Source organism: Cydia pomonella, chromosome 21 (assembly GCF_033807575.1).
Source record: "Cydia pomonella isolate Wapato2018A chromosome 21, ilCydPomo1, whole genome shotgun sequence".
Taxonomy (NCBI): domain Eukaryota; kingdom Metazoa; phylum Arthropoda; class Insecta; order Lepidoptera; family Tortricidae; genus Cydia; species Cydia pomonella.
The window spans coordinates 9,158,615-9,176,754 of NC_084723.1; the positions used below are offsets into that span (position 1 = coordinate 9,158,615).

The 18,140-nt window shown below is 34.7% G+C and overlaps 1 protein-coding gene across 1 annotated transcript; it reads left to right on the forward strand.

The window, feature by feature from the left end:
* The first annotated feature begins 905 nt into the window (after positions 1 to 905).
* Positions 906 to 14,305, forward strand: LOC133529627 (homeobox protein Nkx-2.3-like). Its single transcript, XM_061867382.1, has 4 exons — positions 906 to 984; positions 1,153 to 1,453; positions 11,201 to 11,992; positions 13,105 to 14,305. The coding sequence occupies exons 3-4, from the start codon at positions 11,377 to 11,379 to the stop codon at positions 13,683 to 13,685; spliced, it is 1,197 nt and encodes a 398-aa protein (XP_061723366.1). The 5' UTR covers positions 906 to 984; positions 1,153 to 1,453; positions 11,201 to 11,376; the 3' UTR covers positions 13,686 to 14,305.
* Positions 14,306 to 18,140: the final 3,835 nt, after the last annotated feature.

An 18,140-nucleotide genomic window follows, 5' to 3' on the forward strand; every position in this document is an offset into this window, starting at 1 on the left:
TTGCAGCCTTAAACAATTAGTTTTGAACTATTTCTAAAACAACTATTTAGATGATTAAGATTTATAGATGACCTTATGAACTAATAAAACAAATATCAACATTAAAATTATTGCTCTACTGACTAATTGCATATTCCGCCAAGTCATTTCTTACCCAACCTACTTCTTTCCTTTCTCCTTTCACAACCTTGTCATGCTTTAAAAATAGTTTTTAAAACACAGCGACAAAGGTTGTTTTTGCATGAAAACATTTATATTGATAGGAGCTTTAGTAAATTTCTAGTCAATATTAGCCAGCAGGGTATCTCAAAGACGATCGCCGACCAAATTGCTGTCTCGACCTATATCGGAATCAGTCGATTGTTCCAGGCGGGTGGCCTCCGATAAACGATTGCCCTAATGATGATCGTCTAATTTCTTCGATATTGATTAGATAGGATCGCCTAATAGGTCCGACACGAGAAGACCATAATCGCAAATATTTTAACAATAGCATAGCTTAAGTACGGCATTATGGACCGATCAAATGATCAGACTAACCAGAGAAATATACCTAGGTCCAATCATATCAGTCTTAGTTTGTAGGTTATCATCAAAATTATGATGTTTTGAGGAATATCTTGGACCTACACAGGAAGAGCGCATTCGTTTTAACTAGTTCGCTATAAAAACCCAAAGAGCATATAAGTAAAAACCTATAAGCTGTTTGACCTATAACTACAGATATCCATCTGACATTGTTCGGAAAAAGTCTTCAAAAACACTATACTACTTTGTAAGAAGGCCTTGGCCTGCCTGTTTGGAAACAGCTAAAAAACTAAAACTATCTTGCATTGACTATGCGCATTCTGTTGTCATCATGTAAATGTCAATCAGTAACTTAAATGTCATCCTTTATGTGAGAATTTCAATCAATTTTTCGTGTTATGTTATGGCTCCATCAAGGTGTTGATGATTCTGCCAATGTCGATGTGAGAATTTAAAGTGGGTAAAGTAAATCATTCAGAACACTTTTTTGTTTATTTCAACATTAGGCATAATATATAATGTATCTACACAACAATATAAAATGTTAAACTTAATGCTAAAAAATATGAACCTGTGAGCTTGTCTAAAATTTCTGTAGATAATCAGTTGATGCTTGTCTATTAGAAAACGTTCAAAGCCGGATCGCATAAACGCTGAAGAGTTGGTATTATTTACACAAAACCATTAGATTAAACAGCTATGGGTTATAGATTTCACCCTATCCGTACCCAGTCCATACAATCAGGCCCGCGAAAAGGAATCTGGAGAGACGAAGGTCTGGCCTAGACTTTGTTATAAGTTTTGAAACCCCTATAAAGAATTGAATATAAAATTAGTGCAGGAGCTATATGCTATGAGATCTACGAAGAATGTACCCTGCTCGAATAATAAATACCCCTCAACATCTCCCGATCTTGTCTCGAAGGTAAGTACTTACCAGATGTTTTCTTACTTTATAGGTACCTACCTACCTACCTACTGGACGATAAAATGAATATTTTTTAGAAAATTAAGAGTCCGCAGCAAGCTCAATTCTCCATACAAACGCTCTCATTTTAAAACGACTAGCTAGATTACTCTGAAACTTTGTACTTACACTAGGATATGGTATATCTATGCCTATAATTAGTTTATGTAGTTTTAAAATGCGAAACTCCGTTTATATGGGAAGGTGAAATTAGGCCGAGCTTGCTGCGGACTCTTAAATAGGTAGGTACCACAACGAAGCAACTCCATGTCAGTATTTTAGGGCTCCTCTACATGATGGCCCAGCGTAGACCAGTCTAAGGGACGCAGCTATGCGGTGGAATCAGATAGCAATATCACTTGCTCCCTCTAACGCATAAATGCGTCCCTTCGGCTGGCCTACGCTGGGCCATCGTGTAGAGGAGCCATTATAGGTAAAAAATTTAAACGTCGTCGCTCAATGCGAATGAATACTTCACGTATAATGCGTTTCTTCAAGAAGTTTTCCCTCATCGAAAATTATTTCGTATTAGTTTCGAGAAACGCATTGGCAAACAACAGTTGAAAACGAAACATTTTACATTTAATGTATCAATTAGTTTTTATCACTTACAAAATAATAATAATGATTTCGTAACATATTAATCACACCATTGAACTACATGAATACGCCATCTATACTCAAAAGGAAGCAATATATTTTTTCTGTAGTCTGCATAAAGACAATTTTGAATTCTACGACATCTACCGGGTTAAGTCCAAGTTACGAGAATTTTGAATTTAACGCCACCTAGAGAGTATAGCTTAAAACCACAAACGAGGTAGCGTTTTGACGATTCACGCAATAGTTCTGGCGCTGTAGTCAAAATTGTTTAGTTCTGCTACTCGACGCTGGATGGAGCTTAAGACAAAAGCTTCGCTTTAACCTGTATTAACCTTTGCACTGTAATAAAGCATTTTAAAAATGCGACTCGTCCTTGTATAGCTACATTTACCATTTATCATCAGATTTATTAAAAACATATTGTGTAAATTGTACCTATTTTGTATTTTTGTAAATATATACTAATATTTTTAAGTGAGTAACTTTCTCGTTAACTTTAAAAAAAATAACCTCTACAAATAATAATATTACACATACTTATTAAATTCTTTTTAATTGTGTAAAATTATAAAGAATATACCTTAATGTATACAATTGTTTACATTCCCATACCTAGCACCAACTTATCAACTAAATATGCGATCGGAATTTAAGGTAAAAAAGAACTTCCAAACTTAACCAGGCCACTTGACAAATACTTCAGGATCATAAACTTGCTACTTTATTGGCAAAACGACACGTTTCTAGCTGAAGAGCTCTGCATTTTTTTTTATTTGACCACTTTAAGATTAAGGCCTGTTAAAGGTATTTTATGGGGTGTAAACGGTCTTAAATATATTTTTATATTTTTTTTAAATAGTTACTTTTAGATAAGCTTTTTTAGGGTTCCGTACCCAAAGGGTCAAACAGGACCCTATTAATGAGACTCCGCTGTCCGTCCGTCTGTCACCAGGCTGTATTTCGTGAACGGTGATAGTTAGCCAGTTGAAATTTCTACAGATTATGTATTTTTGTTGCCGCTATAACAACAAATACTAAAAACAGAATAAAATAAATATTTCTTTCCAATCTCGAGGTTCTCATTCAATCACCGAAGTTAAGCAACGTCGGGCGGGGTCAGTACTTGGATGGGTGACCGTTTTTATCGATAATAGTACGGAACCCTTCCTGTGCGAGTCCGACTCGCACTTGGCCATTTTTTTAACGCTTAATTTGATATTTGTAATGTTTACGGTTGCTGCAAGTGAAATTTAATATTTTCTAAGTATAGTTGGTCAAAAATGTTTACAAGGATAACCCTTCGCGTCTATTTTTTTTATTTTTATTTGCCGCTTGTTTCTACTAACGGAAATGGCTTAACAGACTACACATACCCAGTAATAGTTCCAGTAATAGTTGTTGTGTAATTTTTTTTGTCAAGGGCTTTGATGCTACGGTGATACACGTCACACAAAAACGCACATCATATCTTTTAATACATAGACCAGGTATTAGTATTTTTATTTTATTTTATTTATTCAGGTAATTAATGGCAACACAATATCTAAACTAAATGACCTACCTCCAGACATATAAATAAATAAAAAAATCCGCCGAGGAAATCATGAAACTACATATGTTTGATTCAACGAGGAAATGTAGACTAAAATTAGTTTACTTATATGGAGTAGTAGTGTAACTAATAAAGCAAACCCCGCATTAGTATAAAAAAGAAGAAATCACGAAACTATGTTTGTTTCAACCAGGAAATGAGGACAAAAATTAGTTAAAATGGAGAATTAGAATAAACAAGTATAATTTCTAAATCCCCAAAGAAAAGCAAAGCTTTTATGGGTACGATATCGGCACTTGTCAATTGTCAAATAAATAATTGTGTCTACCGAATAGCCGCCGCGCAGGCGCCACATCCCATACCTTTATAAATTATAACCACATTTTTTATCTTTGTATCCATTGACTATAAACAGAAATATATTTTATTTTGACCTTTCCACATGAAACCTGATGCCGTCTGGCTCACTGACACCCAGAAAAAACGGGACAGACGTACAACTTCCCTGTATTCCACCAAGCTTTTACAGCATTGTAATAAAGACTAATTTGCGTTGTTCTTTTAAAGTTGGTTTTTCAAACGGATGCTTTTACATTTATTGGGCAAAAAATCGGGCACGTGTTGGTCACTTCCTATTATTGTAACGAATTGCACAAATGTATGAAAAAAGGGCTTTTACTGCGAAACCTAACGAATGAATCCACAGATCAAATATTATATATAAATAATATATTGAAGTAGAAGCCCATTGATTACCAGTTCGCCGGACGATATCGGCCTGTCAGTTATTCGCAAAACCTGACAATCGCGAATGACTGACAGCCCAATATCGTCCGGCGAACTGGTAATCAGTGGTCCCCTTAAGGATTTACTCATTGCAAAGGGTCCTATTCCATAAAAATAATAAACTAATTTCATTGCCATTACACGATCTGAATGGCTCTAGAAATAAGATTGTATTCTCTATTGAAGTTATAGCAATAAAATACTAAACTTATTAAATTAGTACTTAATTATAATGCCCAATACTATTTATTAGTTAATTCTCAGCCTGTATTTCCAGTGCTTGCCTAGATTGCTTTCATAAAATTAATCTCATTTAGAACCACCAGAATTATGAAAATTAACACGAATAATTTTGTTTTCAAAAAGATTTCACATTGAATAATATATTGTTCACGTAAACCAATATTTTAGATCTGTAGCGTGTGCGTCATATCATAAGCGATAGGCGGTAACATTGACATTCAGTAAAATTCAATAGGTAGGTATTAGATTAGCTATAAGTGAAATGCGTGGTAGGGGGACTAAAAGCAACGATTGTGGTTGGTACAGTAATAATGTTTCGTGGGTCAACATTTTATAGATTATTTGAAATCTGTCAATTGTCATATACCTACAGCTATTAAATTTGTTCCTATTTTACTCTTTTCACCATATGTATTAAAACCTCTCTATCTAGCCCTATGACGGAGTGATAGAGATATATCTTGTTGTATGTAAAGTAGAGATAAAGTTTATTAAATAAATATAGCGCTAGCGCTAGTAGCGTAGCGTAGTCATTTCTCTCTATCACTCCTCCATATTAGTGCGACAGTGACAGTTCCGTTTCGTTCGCTACGGAGCGTTAACAATTGGAAAGTTGGCTGCTCGGGCTGATATTGCACACACAGCTGACACAGCTAATATCTAATTTAAATACTGGCCAATTCGAACGTACACTGACATCAGAATGATATTATTTAGTTATCGTTCATTTACTGAAGCGAGAGTACATGTATTGACGTGAGCGAGACACGGCACCATAACCAAGTGACATCATTCAGATATCATTCTGATGACAATGTACGTTCGAATTGGCCTCATATATTTATTGATACCTACTAACAACATATTCCAGAAGAACTTTTCATTTATATACACATCGTTCCGTCGCGTCTCACTTTTAGCACCTACTATCTTAGAAGGAATCATTAATCAACTCAATGATCATTAAGGATCGCTCCGCGCTCGTCGCTCGCATCGCACCGTCTCTGTCGGTGATTAATGAACGCGTATGTAAACTAATTAGGGACGTAATCAACCCGCCCATTACAAATATGTGGATTTGAGGAGCTCGGGTGTGATCCTGCCTGTACATTTACGTAAGAATATGTCTCGCCTCGAGTTTCATATAGTTGGATGTGAAAAAAAACCAACTTTTCAGGAGAGACAAAACAAAATGTGCACTTTTGTTTGTCATTATTTCAAGAACTATGTAGGCTAGAAAGACCATTTTTGTTTTATAGAAAAAAAAACCGTTTTACATACTATTCTAGATAAGTGAAAACTTTGTAGTACTTTTAGTACTATATAAACAAGCCGGTATTTATTCGAAATGTAACAGAACAACATAGGCATAACGTTGTATTTTGACTTGCTAACACTCAACACTAAATATTTTATACATAAGGCCTCAGGTTCAGATCCGAAACGTAGTACTTATTGTTACTAAAGTTATAGTCAAAACGTCGTCGTAGAGTCAAACCACGATAATTTGGCAGCGATTTTGATAGCCAAGTAGCAAGACAGTGCAAGTTTTATTTTAAACGTCAAACATCTATGAAATTATGACGTTTACTTAACACATGCACAGGCTCTGACTGTATCTACTAATACACACATAATAATGTATCTATTTTAGATACATTAAGTCTCAAGTCACTCACCGCCAACCACAAAATCGAAACATGTATGGAAAAAGATGAATGTGAAAATAATGCTTTACGCTTCACGGACATAAATAAAATCATGAAATCCGATATTACGCACTTTCTGTTTCTCGAAAACTAAAAACTACGGAACCCTAATGATCTGCAAGGTGAAAGGTAGGTACCTATAAAAGGCCAATTAATAATAGGTCTTATTAAATGTTTTTTGACAATGGGACTTGTATCGAATTTTCCTAAAAATGGTAGTTTTTTACGGTTCCGTACCCAACGGGGTAAAACGGGACCCTATTACTAAGACTCCGCTGTCCATCCGTCCGTCCATCTGCCCGTCCGTCCGTTATGAACCGTGATAGCTAGACAGTTGAAATTATTTCTGTTGCCGCTATAACAACAAATACTAAAAAGTACGGAACCCTCGATGGACGAGTCCGACTCGCACTTGTCCGGTTTTTTTATTATATCTTCAAATGAAGTGAATAATATCGATCGAACTTCACTTCAAGAAGTTCGTATGATCATCAATAAACTATCAAACAAGCAGAAGTTTTTCAGCCAAGAATTACATCTATTTGTTTATATCGGAAATATGAAAATTGAGACTATTGTGTTTAACTGCGGACGCATTTTATATTTTTATACATGGATTCAAATAACACTGGATGACCTTATTAAAGCACATAGTAACGCCCCGTCACCCAAACAGCGGCGACTTCACAGGCCTCCAGGGTGTCAAACCAAACGCACCGATCCAGAGTCCAACTGTCATTCGAACCAGCATGTAATGTACAGTCAACCAATTTAAATCCTAGGCCACTATAGAACCTTGTCGCTTTAACTACTCTATACATGACATGCATCACTCGATAAGCACTGTCGTAGAAGTCATTATGACATGGTTCTATAGTGGCCTAGGAATCAAATTGGTTGACCGTACCTACTCTCATAACTGTTAGACGAAAAACTTCAGCACATTCATCACATACACACCTCATAAAACAATGTCCCCCGCAGCGACTGTGCGTATGTATAAACTCTAAAACTTCTAAACGAATTTTCATGCGGTTTTCACCTATCAATAGAGTAATTCTTGAGGAAGGTTTATGTATATAATTTGTTAAGGTTTGTGTAACCCGAGAGAAGCCTGGGCGGGATATATATACCTATCTAGCCTACCTATATGACTTTCTCATGCTATTAGGGTTCCGTAGCCAAATGGCAAAAAACGGAACCCTTATAGATTCGTCATGTCGGTCTCTGTCTGTCCGTTTTTGTCACAGCCACTTTTTTTCCGAAACTATAAGAACTATACTGTTCAAACTTGGTAAGTAGATGTATTTTATGAACCACATTAAGATTTTCACACAAAAATAGAAAAAAAAACAATAAATTTTGGGGGTTCCCCATACTTAGAACAGAAACTCAAAAATTTTTTTTTCAACAAACCCATACGTGTGGGGTACCTATCTATGGATAGGTTTACAAAAATGATACTGAGGTTTTTAATATCATTTTTTTCTAAACTGAATAATTTGCGCGAGACTCTTCCAAAGTGGTAAAATGTGTGTCCCCTCCCCCCCCCCCCCTGTAACTTCTAAAATAAGAGAATGATAAAACTAAAAAATATATATGATGTACATTACCACACAAACTTCTACCGAAAATTGGTTTGAACGAGATCTAGTAATTTTTTTTTTTAATACGTCATAATTAAAAAAAATATTTTTTTTCATCAAACCCATACGTGTGGGGTATCTATGGATAGGTCTTCAAATATGATATTGAGGTTTCTAATATCATTTTTTCTAAACTGAATTGGTTGCGCGAGAGACACTTCCAAAGTGGTAGAATGTGTCAGTGGCAAGATGCCAAGAAGAGTGACAGAAAGATATGACAGAGCGTTAGCGCTTGGCATGTTGGCTACGCGGGCTAGCAAACGGCTTTAATCGTAGACCAAGAACGTAGATATCAATAAATGGACTCGCCCGTTCTCACTGAGAATACTCCGCCTGATCGCCACTCGGCGACGACGGACACGAGTAAACATCGCGGCTCGCACCTCTACTCCGCCACTCAAACAAAACGCCTATTATCGCCTCGTAAAGATCCTATTTTATGCAATGCGATATGCCTGTAGGTGAGATTAGTCAGGGTTTTGACTTTTAAATGTTTCAGCTTAGGCCAAGGATTCATTGTTAAGTCATAAAATAGAAGGAGAAAAAATGTCTGTGAGTTGTATAGCTCAAAAGTTGTTGTCTGTGAGGTGTAAGTAAATCGCGGAATGGCGCTATATTACGGCGTCGAGTACGATGCTGTACTGCATACCTAAATATATATTATAGGACATTATTATTACAAAAATTGACTATTAAGCCCCACAGTAAGCTCAATACCTGTGTTATAGGTACTTAGACAATGATATATAAGTATAATATACACTTAAATATGTGTATACTCGTGTATAGAAAACACCCATGACTCATGAACAAATATCCGTGCTCATCACACAAATAAATGCCCTTACCGGTATTTGAATTTAGAAAAATCGCCATCGGCTTCATAGGCAGGGTCACTAACTCACTAACCACTAGGCTAATCGTCATAATGTTTTTGGTAACTAAATTGTCGAACATCAACTTTTGATAGCTTATTTCAAATTTTGACGCATAACTTATGGAACCGAGCCTACAAAGCCAAACGCCAATTATGTCAATATTATTAAGTGTTGTCATATTCGAAGAATGAATTTGTCTTATAAATGAATCTTTGCCTTGAGCTATGCAGTGGCGTGGTAGAAGTAGTGGCGTGTCAATATTTCGACTATTAATGGTTAATGGTGGCGGTTGGCCATTGTTTCGCCTGACACAGACCGTTTCTCGCCATACATTTCAGTTTTGCTCGCCAAACACGACTTTCAGATCCGTGGGTAAGTCCTACAGATTACACAATTTGGTTTACGTTTCTCCTGTAGACATACCCCAAGATATAGAGGCATGACCTATATCCTTTGCCTTACACCCAGTTAAATACTCTACTTTTCATTTCGAATACGAGGAAAGTAAAATACAAATGTATTAAAAAAAAACACGGCTTAAGTATAAATTTCAGTAGTATTTCATGAGAGTACTTTCAATTAACAATTTAGGTAAAAATATTGTTATTTATGGAATGGGGAGTTATTATCAGAATGGAATCTATACAAGAAATCCATTTAAAACCAACATTTTAATTGCTTATATCGTAAAAAAAGGAAAAAAAACGTACTTAGAAAGTGCAGAAACGTGATTTTTGCACACTTTTTAGAACAACAACGACCCACTTTCAGAGCATGAGAAATGAAAAATATATTGCTTTTCTGTTTACCTGAGTGATAAACCCACGCTACACAAGATATTAATTAACTGCTGTCCACCGGACAGACATATTTTGTTTTAACATCCATCTGTGTATGCTCAGGCACCGATGTCACGGGCAGTCAGTATACACCGTGGGCCCATATAACCCGACAGATTTTAAAGGTGTATTCTAGACCGCATTAAGAGACCGAAATGGCATACAAAGTATTCTGAAATCGGTTTTGTTTTAGACATAATTTGTATTATATTTGGTTGTTGTTCTTAAAGTAGCACCGCCCATAATATCTCTGCTTTGCCTAAAGGTTGACTGGTAGAGAATTCCTCGTGGCATTAGGTCCGCCTTTTTTACTATAAGGTTTTCTTTTGTGCAATAAAGATTAAATAAATAAATAAAGACAATTCTTGTGAAAATTTGTTTCTGTTATACCTCAGTGAAAAACGCCTTTTTGGCTAGAACCCTCCCACTATTTGACTTAGTTTAGACATACGTACTAACAGACATTAATGTTTTAAACTATTTAAAAGGAAACTCGCGAAATTTATCTGTACATAAGAAAAGTCGAAACGTGTCGTGTGCAAAACACACACACACACAATTTTTTTATTGCCGAATTTGACCAAAAGTCATATAACATTGTTTGCTCCTTATTGACCTCAGGAATGCGTGGTTAAAATCTGTCGGGTTATATGAGCCTACGGTGTATATGCAGCGATGACTGAATCTCATTGTCAGTTATAATTGAATAATTTTCAGTTATTATTAAGGTAATTAAAAAAGAAGTATTTAAAACTACTCAGTTTAAGTCACATACCTACCTTTACAACAACAATTTGTAAAAAAATAATAACTCTTATAAATAGTTAACTTAAGTAATGCTGTCAGATATTTTTATACAGTACATATGGTGCTACTTTACCACACTAGTACGAAAATTAGCATATTACGTTACTGTGTCGAACATTTAAAGGGCCATATGTACTGTAAAACGTTGTACGATACATGTGCGAATAGGTAATCTGCGACTCGTGTCGATTTAAAACACTCCCTTCTGTAGTGTTTAAATTTATCACCACTCGTTTCGAATTTCCTATTTTTCGCACTTGTATCGTAATGTACTATTGCGTTTCTTTGTGCAAGCTACTTTTATTGAAGGTGACTGTAGTCACATACAATATTATGTAAATAAATTCGATTATTTTGGGATCTGACTATCATTAAATTAAATCTGAAAATATATTTCTATTATTTAATTAATAATTCACATATACCTATGTTCTTGATTTTTACTTCAAGTAAATAAAATGTTTCTAAACCTAACACTTTTATATCGATAAAAGCATTACTTAATAATAATTAATAACTCATACATTACGCATAAATCCTATAAATAACCAATTGACACAAATTTATAACCCATCAAACTAACCATGAAATAACCCAAAATATCTTACGCCCAAATGAAATCACCCGCTTTATTTACCGTAGTAAACATGGGGACGAGAGAAGGACAAATATACATGATTCCGATACGTGTGACAGGGGCAGATGCGACCATAGCCCCGCCCATGGCACTTGAGTCCGCTTGGATTGGCTTCGCCTCGAACGCCATCAGTCTTCCACGGTTAGCCCACAATACAAGTCTATTAGTGACCCACTAAGTGATGGAGGTATTTGAACAACACAACGAGATCTCTACATCTTTCAACAACAACAACATCAAGCACAACTACAATGAATGCAAAGAATTCTACAATAGCTACATTGATATCGAGGACAAGAAAGATTTTCTAGAGAAGACTTATAGACCGAAATTAGAAGACACAGCGCATTTGAACACGCCGTTTTCCGTCAAAGATATACTTAACATCAACCAGACGAACATATACAACTACGAGAGGACTGAAACTTGGAAGAACGAACGACGCTACGAATATATGTACCAGCCTCAAACGTGCCCTGAATACTTCGGACAGATGTATCCAAATATCCCTATGCATACAAACATAGAGCCTTATTGGAGCGAGCCGTACCACGACCCGAAGATGGAAGAATATTACAGCTACAACCCTTACTGCCATAACGTTTGTCAAAGCTTTGATCAGTATGTCCTGCCTCATGTAGAATCTTCAACAGAACCTCAAAGAGAACTTCATACGCCGACGTCACAATTTCAAGACAGATTTGCTGAGAAGACTGTGCCACCTGTTGAGGATCCACCGCAATATCCTGCCATGGAGACGTTTGAGAAGCTGCCGGCAGTGTCCAGGAGAAATTCAAGTAAGTAGACATGGTGTCTTCTTCTATTAAAGATATAGGAAGTTATGAATGCTTTTAGTAGTCTAGCTCTTTTTGTCTTTTTTATGCATTGATCGATACTTATGTTTTTGTTACTTAATATTGGACTAATGCTGTGATTGTTTACTATATTCTTATGTTTTCTTGGATATTAATGGCACCTAATTCTAGTTTTAGTTTTAGTCTTACCAGGCTTCACTGAAAAGTGTGTCCTGGGATTCACTTCGTGACATAAGCTGAGTGAAGACCTATTAGCACAATTTTCTGTTCTTTTACATATTAATCTTTGTGTGATGATTTATGTTATTTTTGTGCCAATAATTTCTTCTTATCTTATTTATAGCTTCATAAGTAGCCCTGCCTATGAAGCCGATGGTCCCGGGTTCAAATCCTGGTAAGGGCATTTATTCGTGTGAATAGCATGGATATTTGTTCCTGAGTCATGGGTGTTTTCTATGTATTTAAGTATTTATCAATATTTATATATTATATATATCGTTGTCTAAGTACCCTCAACACAAGCCTTATTGAGCTTACTGTGGGACTTAGTCAATTTGTGTAATAATGTCCTATAATATTTATTTATTTATTTATTTATTTATTTATTTATTTATTTATTTATTTATTTATTTATTTATTTATTTATTTATTTATTTATTTATTTATTTATTTATTTATTTATTTATTTATTTATTTATTTATTTATTTATTTATTTATTTATTTATTTATTTATTTATTTATTTATTTATTTATTTATTTATTTATTTATTTATTTATTTATTTATTTATTTATTTATTATTTATCTAGTACAATAGATAAATAATGGCAATAAAGTTGGCTAACTGTCCGTCAGACAGAAAGCGTTTACAAAAGCGTATTGATGAATGATGGTAGTAGTTGAAGGTGTCGCAAGCGCATTGTGTATATAATAAATCCTGCCGCCTGCTATAGATACTCTATTATGTAGTAAGGTAGTAACGCAACAAGTAAATAGATAAATTATAGTGTTTCGTGTCGTCTAGTTTTACCTTTTCAGGCAATCACGCAGTACACACCTAAATATTCTTACAGATGTCTTATTTTTGTCAACAGAAACTCCGACAAGTCCATGCTCAGACAAGACGGACAGAAAAGACAAACGAGCCAAAAGAAAACCACGGATCCTGTTTTCCCAAACGCAGGTCCACGAGCTTGAGAAACGCTTCAACGCCCAAAGATACCTCTCAGCACCTGAACGAGAAGAAATGGCCAAGTACTTACACCTGTCACCCACGCAAGTCAAGATTTGGTTCCAGAACAGACGATACAAAAGTAAAAGGATTAAACCTGATGAAGTAAGCACCTCTACTGATGCGAAACCAAACAAGAATACAGGCAGAAAGTTCTTCAAACCAGAAACTAAAGAAAAAGAAGACATAAGCTTTGATACCTTTAAATCTATCGCTGATACGTATGAAAAAGACGAATCATTAACTTCTACAAATTATTTCGAAGATACCTTCCCATACGAAGAGAACCAAGACAAGTTTTTTAGAGAAAAAACTGATGAAAAAGTTAGTTCAAATGTGGGAATGTACTATGTTAACCATTCATACGAAATGCCTAAAGAATATAACGAAACGCCGGAAGTTAAAAAGTATTTTTCTAAAATACAATTTGTTGATAATTTTTAACGTGAAATTAGTTTTTTAGTGCTTATAAGTAAGTTTTATTGTTTCGACTGTTATGATTTGATATATTCTAGGTTTTTTTATAGGTATTGTTTTTTAAGTTGTTTTTTGTAGGCGTAATAGTTTTATACCTACGTCTACATTTTTAGTTTTGACTGTCATTAGTTATTTACGTCTTGCCTTAAAATGTGCCATTTTAGACTGAATACCAAAGTATTACAAGTATTTTGTTATCATGTACTTAATTTTGATTATATCTTGTGCGTTTATGCGCGATAATTCGTGTAAAATATTAAAATAAGTATTATTAAGTTGTTTTTGTATTGTTTAAAGTTGACAGTACTTAGTTATTAGAGAGTAACAGACTCATGCCAAAGTATTAGATATATTTGTAAATAGATAAATCACTATTAAATAAAATGTTTCATTGAATTTTCGTTTCGTTTTGTTTAAAAGAAAATAAAAATGGAATAAGTAAGTAAAAAACATACTTAATCATTCCATCCTGTAAAAAAATGATAAGGAGCAAGGGTAGATAGTAAATTAGCCTAGCCATACCTATAAAAAAAAACCGGCCAAGTACGAGTCGGACTCGCGCACCGAGGGTTCCGTTCAAACCTGTAGGTATATATTATTATAGTCCTTTTTCTGTGCTATAAGACGTTGCTTCGTATCAAATTTCAGGTTTTGATTCCCTTGCGAGTGTCGAAAATTTGCGGGAATTTGAGGCATAAACGGCTGTATCTTTTGATTGCGTTGACTTTAGAAGTTTGATTATTTCACAGCTTTAAGGGACAGTAGACCTGAGTATATGATATTCCAGCTTGATACATCCACGTTTTCCTGAGAAAAAGGGTCTTGACAGACAGACTTTTTTCCTTTTTTTCAGTTTTGTCCTTTCGAGGTACAGAACCTTTAAAATGCCTATCTACTAATACAGACCTCAAAATCGATAGAGATCTTTGTTTGCATACCAAAGGGTGTAGCAAAATAGGAAGTTTACAATATCACAAAGTTCACTTGTTACATATGACATATGAATATGACTTGCACTAATGTACTATCCACGATGACGCGCAGATTTGTCAAATCTAACCTTTAACAACATTACAATACGAGTTAAGGCACCCGTCATCGTGAACGACACGATCTATAATAATTATTGGACATTGACTTTTTTTTTCATTCTAATTTTTTTTCTGTATTAAAATCATTTTTGTGACAAATATGTAAATGCTAAAATTCCAGCCAGACATGTAAAGAACTGAATTTATATATTAACAGCTTATCAACTCATGTTTTATCAAATAAATTATTATACGAGTATTGTCTTCTTATACATTTTCTAAATTGAAGTAATAATAAAAACTTGAAGTAATCACAATAATACAGATAGCCTCTTTTAACTATAGTTATTTTTGCTATACTTATACAAATGTAGTGTTTGAAGGATCATCATTCAGAAATTAATAATACCTATTGAGCAAATGTTTCCTTGATTAAAATCCAAAAATGATTTTTCATTACACTTGCTCGTAAACGGTGTTATTATATGCCAGCATACTGAGATGGAATGCGCTATATTATGCCTACGGACATATTATTTTTTAATTATGTCACAAACCAAGAAGATATAAATGATTACTTTTGAAATATTGACGTTTATAATTTAATATTTGTGTTTATGTTTAAAAATATTTACTTAATTCATTAGTTTAATAGCCGTTTAAAATATTTTCTACGCCATTTTGAATCGTGACTGAATGGTGGATGGATCTGTGCCTTCGATGTCTAACCTGTCAAAAATTACAATATGGCGGACGAATGTTTGAAATGTCACCGTATTTAAGAATTATTTCCCTTAAAATTTAGTTTTTTACTCACAAGTGTGATCGGCCTTCGGCCTCAGGCTTAATTAATACTTGTTCGCGATTTTTAGTACCCATGCTCATACCCATACATATGTACATGTACTATTAAATATTACATTTAATTTAGAAAAGTATCTTCAACTTCCAAACACGTCACTTTTGACATTGAAGCATCAGTATCATAATGAAATGAGATCTAATAACTAAAACTCGAATCCAAAACGTCACTTTTGACACTGACAGATCAGTATCAGATCGGAATTAGATTACATAACTATAACTGGACCCGTCCTAATAGTTTTTAAAGTCGGCTTTTTTATTTATTAAATAAATTGTATTATCTTTATTATTCAAGCTTTTCAGTGATAGCTAAGTACTTCATTTATTTGAGGTTTGAAGCTAAAATACTAGTTTGTTTATAGTAATATAACAGAGATGTATAACATGAATAAATAATAAATATTATCGGACATTATTACACAAATTGACTAAGTCCCACAGTAAGCTCAATAAGGCTTGTGTTGAGGGTACTTAGACAACGATATATATAATATATAAATATTTATAAATACTTAAATACATAGAAAACACCCATAACTCAGGAACAAATATCCATGCTCATCACACGAATAAATGCCCTTACCAGGATTTTATGAAATTATCTTTAATTAGCTTTTATTGTTGTTTACACTCTCCCGCCGCCCTCTAGTTTCTCATCGCCGCCACAAGGCGTTTTTTGTTCAATTTGTGTGTTATCTGAATTGCTACCACACGCTACACTCTGTCTGGGCGCTGCACGCTGCAGACAAGCGACTAATATGCGTTTTAAATGTTCGCTTTTTGTGTATCTAGTACCGGACCGGAGTACGGAGGAGGCGCATTTTATAAAGCTACAAGGTATAATTTTATATGTCGGGATCGCCTTGATACAATGCGAATGCGAGTACGCGATAATATTTAGCGCTGTAGCAAAAACTATGTGCGAATTGTGCGTGTATACCCCGCCTCCCGACGGCGCGACGCGACCATTAAAAAAATTTGAGGTACACTCGATTTTTGAAACCCATTAAGAGTGAAGAATAACTTTTCGAATCTAACGAAATAACGGTAATTTTTCTATGAAATTCCATTTCGGTAGAAAACGAAACCAATTAAATCATCAATAAATAAATAAATATTATAGGACTTTATTACACAAATTGACTAAGTCCTACAGTAAGCTCAATAAGGCTTGTGTTGAGGGTACTTAGACAACGATATATATATAATATATAAATATTTATAAATACTTAAATACATAGAAAACACCCATGACTCAGGAACAAATATCCATGCTCATCACACGAATACATGCCCTTACCAGGATTTGAACCCGGGACCATCAGCTTCGTAGGCAGGGTCACTACCCACTAGGCCAGACCGGTCGTCAAAAATAAATTACTTTGATTTTGATCGCTTCAGCATAATACAAGGTGAAATTGTAACCACCGTTCGTACTCTGGCTAGTGGCTTTATAGGTCATACTGAACAACTTTAATACGGGACCAATGACGAAATCGCAAAAACAAAATTTGGCTGTCCCATAGAAATCAGCGGCATCTCATCAGCCGCAATGTATGAAACAGCCTATTTTTTTTTTTAATACTAAAAGTTGTTCAGTATGACCTATAAAGTCACTACGTAGAGTATGAACGGTGGTTAAAATTTCATCCTGTATATTCTAGGTTTCGCTTTTTTGAAAGAAAAGGTTTCTTTTTGTAAGTATTGCAAATTTTGTAAAAAACGAAAACCTACCTAAAACTAAAACCTTATTAAAAATCATGGACGCTGTTAATTATTTAGAAGTGGAAAAACATTTTCTCTTTTTGTATGGACGATCAGGTGGTATGTACTTCCCTCTTAAATTTTTCATCACACGTACTTAAAAAAGATCTTATTTCATGCATGTATACTTAAGGACAAAGGCATGGTTCCTGCGGGCGGGAGTTATGGATTGAGAAGACTCCCGAGGTAGTTATAGCGTTTATTTATTTTTTAGTTATGTCACTAATTCATACGAACCAAGTAGGAATAAATGAGTTTTACTTTTAAAATATTGACGTTTATAATTTATTTTTATGTTAATAAATATTTAATTTGTTTAATATAATATTCGTTTAAAATATTTTTACTGAATCTAGTGTAACAAAATAAGGGGGTGCCGCTCGTTCTAGCTAGAGTTTTGCGCTTACATTTTTCAAAATTACCGCCTTTTCTACTGACAAAACTGGTTTGCCAGAGTATAGTATTCAAATTCACGGCAATAGCAAGTTTCAGTAATTTTTTTTTTCACATACATTAAAGAGTGGTATAATACATATATGTATTCATCTAGCAACTTTAGAAAAGAGCTGGTACCACTGATCAGGAGCGGCGCCGGCGCTGCGATATCCAACACGTGTTCCCTCGCACTGAATCACAGAATGCACCAAGAAAAGTTGGTCAAGTGCGAGTCGGAACCTGAACAAAAGCGTCCCGTGGGGAATAAGTAGTTTAATTACGATAACAATGAGAGCAACGCAATAGCAAAAGTTAAACCAAAGGGTAA